Source organism: Neopelma chrysocephalum, unplaced genomic scaffold (genome assembly GCF_003984885.1).
Source record: "Neopelma chrysocephalum unplaced genomic scaffold, ASM398488v2 Primary Assembly neopelma1_95281, whole genome shotgun sequence".
NCBI classification, from domain to species: Eukaryota; Metazoa; Chordata; class Aves; order Passeriformes; family Pipridae; genus Neopelma; species Neopelma chrysocephalum.
Window position 1 is genome coordinate 1808 of NW_020923963.1, and position 1867 is coordinate 3674.

The window sequence follows — 1867 nt, forward strand, 5'->3', positions numbered from 1 at the left end:
CTCCAGGAGGGTCCCCCGAACCCCCTCCCAACCCTTTTCCCACCCCAGGAAGGTCCCCTAAACCCTCTCCCAGCCCTCAGCCCCCCCCAGGAGGCAGCTTTGGGGGGTGTTTTTAGGGGCTGAGTCTCCCCAGCACAGTGTGGGGAGGTTTTTAGGGGCTCCCAGATGTAATTTAGGGAGGTTTTCAGGGGCTGAGCCTCCTCCATGTCTTTAGGGTGTTTTTTAGGGGTCGAATCTCCCCCGAGCAGTTTCGGGGTGTGTTTTTAGGGGCTGAGGCTCCTCAATGTCTCTCACGGTGTTTTTTAGGGGCTGAGTCTCCCCAACACAGTTCAGGGAGGTTTTCAGGGGCTGAGACTCCTCAGTGTCTCTCAGGGTGTTTTTTAGGGTCTGAGTCTCCCCGGAGCAGTTTGGGGAGGTTTTTAGGGGCTCCCTGATGGAGTTTGGGGTTTGTTTAGGGGCCGAATCTCCCCGGAGCAGTTTGGGGAGGTTTTCTGGGGCTCCCTGGAGCAGTTCGGGGAGGTTTGTATGGTCTGAATCTCCCCAGAGCAGTCTGGGAAGGTTTTCAGGGGGCTGAGGCTCCTCACTGTCTTCCAGGGTGTCTTTTAGGGGCCGAATCTCCCCAGAGCACTTTGGGGTGTGTTTTCAGGGGCTGAGGCTCTTCAACGTCTCCCAGGGTGTTTTTTAGGGGCCAAATCTCCCCAGAGCAGTTTGGGGAGGTTCTCAGGGGCTCCTTGCTGCAGTCTGGGGAGGTTTACAGGGGCTCCCTGATGTAGTTTGGGGTTTGTTTAGGGGCTGAATCTCCCTGGAGTAGTTTAGGGAGGTTCTCAGGGGCTCCCTGCTGCAGTTTGGGGAGGTTCTCAGGGGCTCCCCAAAGGAGTTTGGGGTTTGTTTAGGGGCTGAATCTCCCCAGAGCAGTTTGGGGAGGTTCTCAGGAGCTCCCCAGTGCAGTTTGGGGTTTGCTTAGGGGCCGAATCTCCCTGAAGCAGTTTAGGGAGGTTCTCAGGGGCTCCCCAGTGCAGTTTGGGGTTTGCTTAGGGGTCAAATCTCCCCGCTGCAGTTTGGGAAGGTTCTCAGGGGCTCCCCAGAGCAGTTTGGGGAGGTTCTCAGGGGCCAAGGCCCCTCTCTGTGTCCCAGGGTGTCCTCCAGGGTCCCGATTCCCCCGGGAACAGCATCCCAATCCCCGGGGCAGCGTCCCTCTGCCCCAGAGCAGCATCCCAATCCCGGGAACAGCATCCCAATCCCGGGAACAGCATCCCACTCCCCAGAACAGCATCCTTAGCCCTTGTTGAAGGCGGCCAGCACGGCCCAGATCATCTCCGAGCCCCCCCGAGCCTTGGCCGCCTCGAGCTCGGGGTCAGTGTCCAGCAGGTCCCTGGCCCTGGCCATGGCCAGCTCGTACCTGTCGTCGGCCAGGCCCCCGAAGACGCCCTCCAGGACGTCGGAGGAGTGGGCGAGCACGAGCAGGGCGAGGGTTCGGGGCTCCAGGCGCCGCGGGTCGCGGGCCCAGCGCTCCAGGACACTGTCCTGCAGCCGCCGCTGCAGCCGCAGCTTCTCGGCGCCGTTGCTCAGGGGGTGGGTGGTCATGTCGAACAGGAGGAAGTTTTGTTTCTCCGTGCTCAGGATCCCCTTCTCCACCAGGGCCTTGGCCAAACGCTCCCGCACGTTGCGCAGCTGGAACTGCAGCTTGAACGGGTTCCACGTCTCCCCTGGGGAACAGAGAGTGTTGGAGAGATTTTATATATATATAAAATACACATAAAAATATATGTATTATATAAAAATAATAAATATGTATTATATATGATATATTATATATATTATATATTTATATTATATATCATATATTATATACTATATATATTACACA

The 1867-nt window shown here is 56.9% G+C and overlaps 1 protein-coding gene across 1 annotated transcript; it reads right to left on the bottom strand.

Annotated features, from left to right (window-relative positions):
- Nucleotides 1–1265: 1265 nt before the first annotated feature.
- Nucleotides 1266–1734, bottom strand: LOC113980810 (Golgi phosphoprotein 3-like; the record flags this gene model as incomplete). Its single annotated transcript, XM_027708024.1, has 1 exon — nt 1266–1734. A coding segment is annotated over one exon (459 nt), but the record flags the coding sequence as incomplete, so codon positions are not given.
- Between the last annotated feature and the right edge of the window lie 133 nt (nt 1735–1867).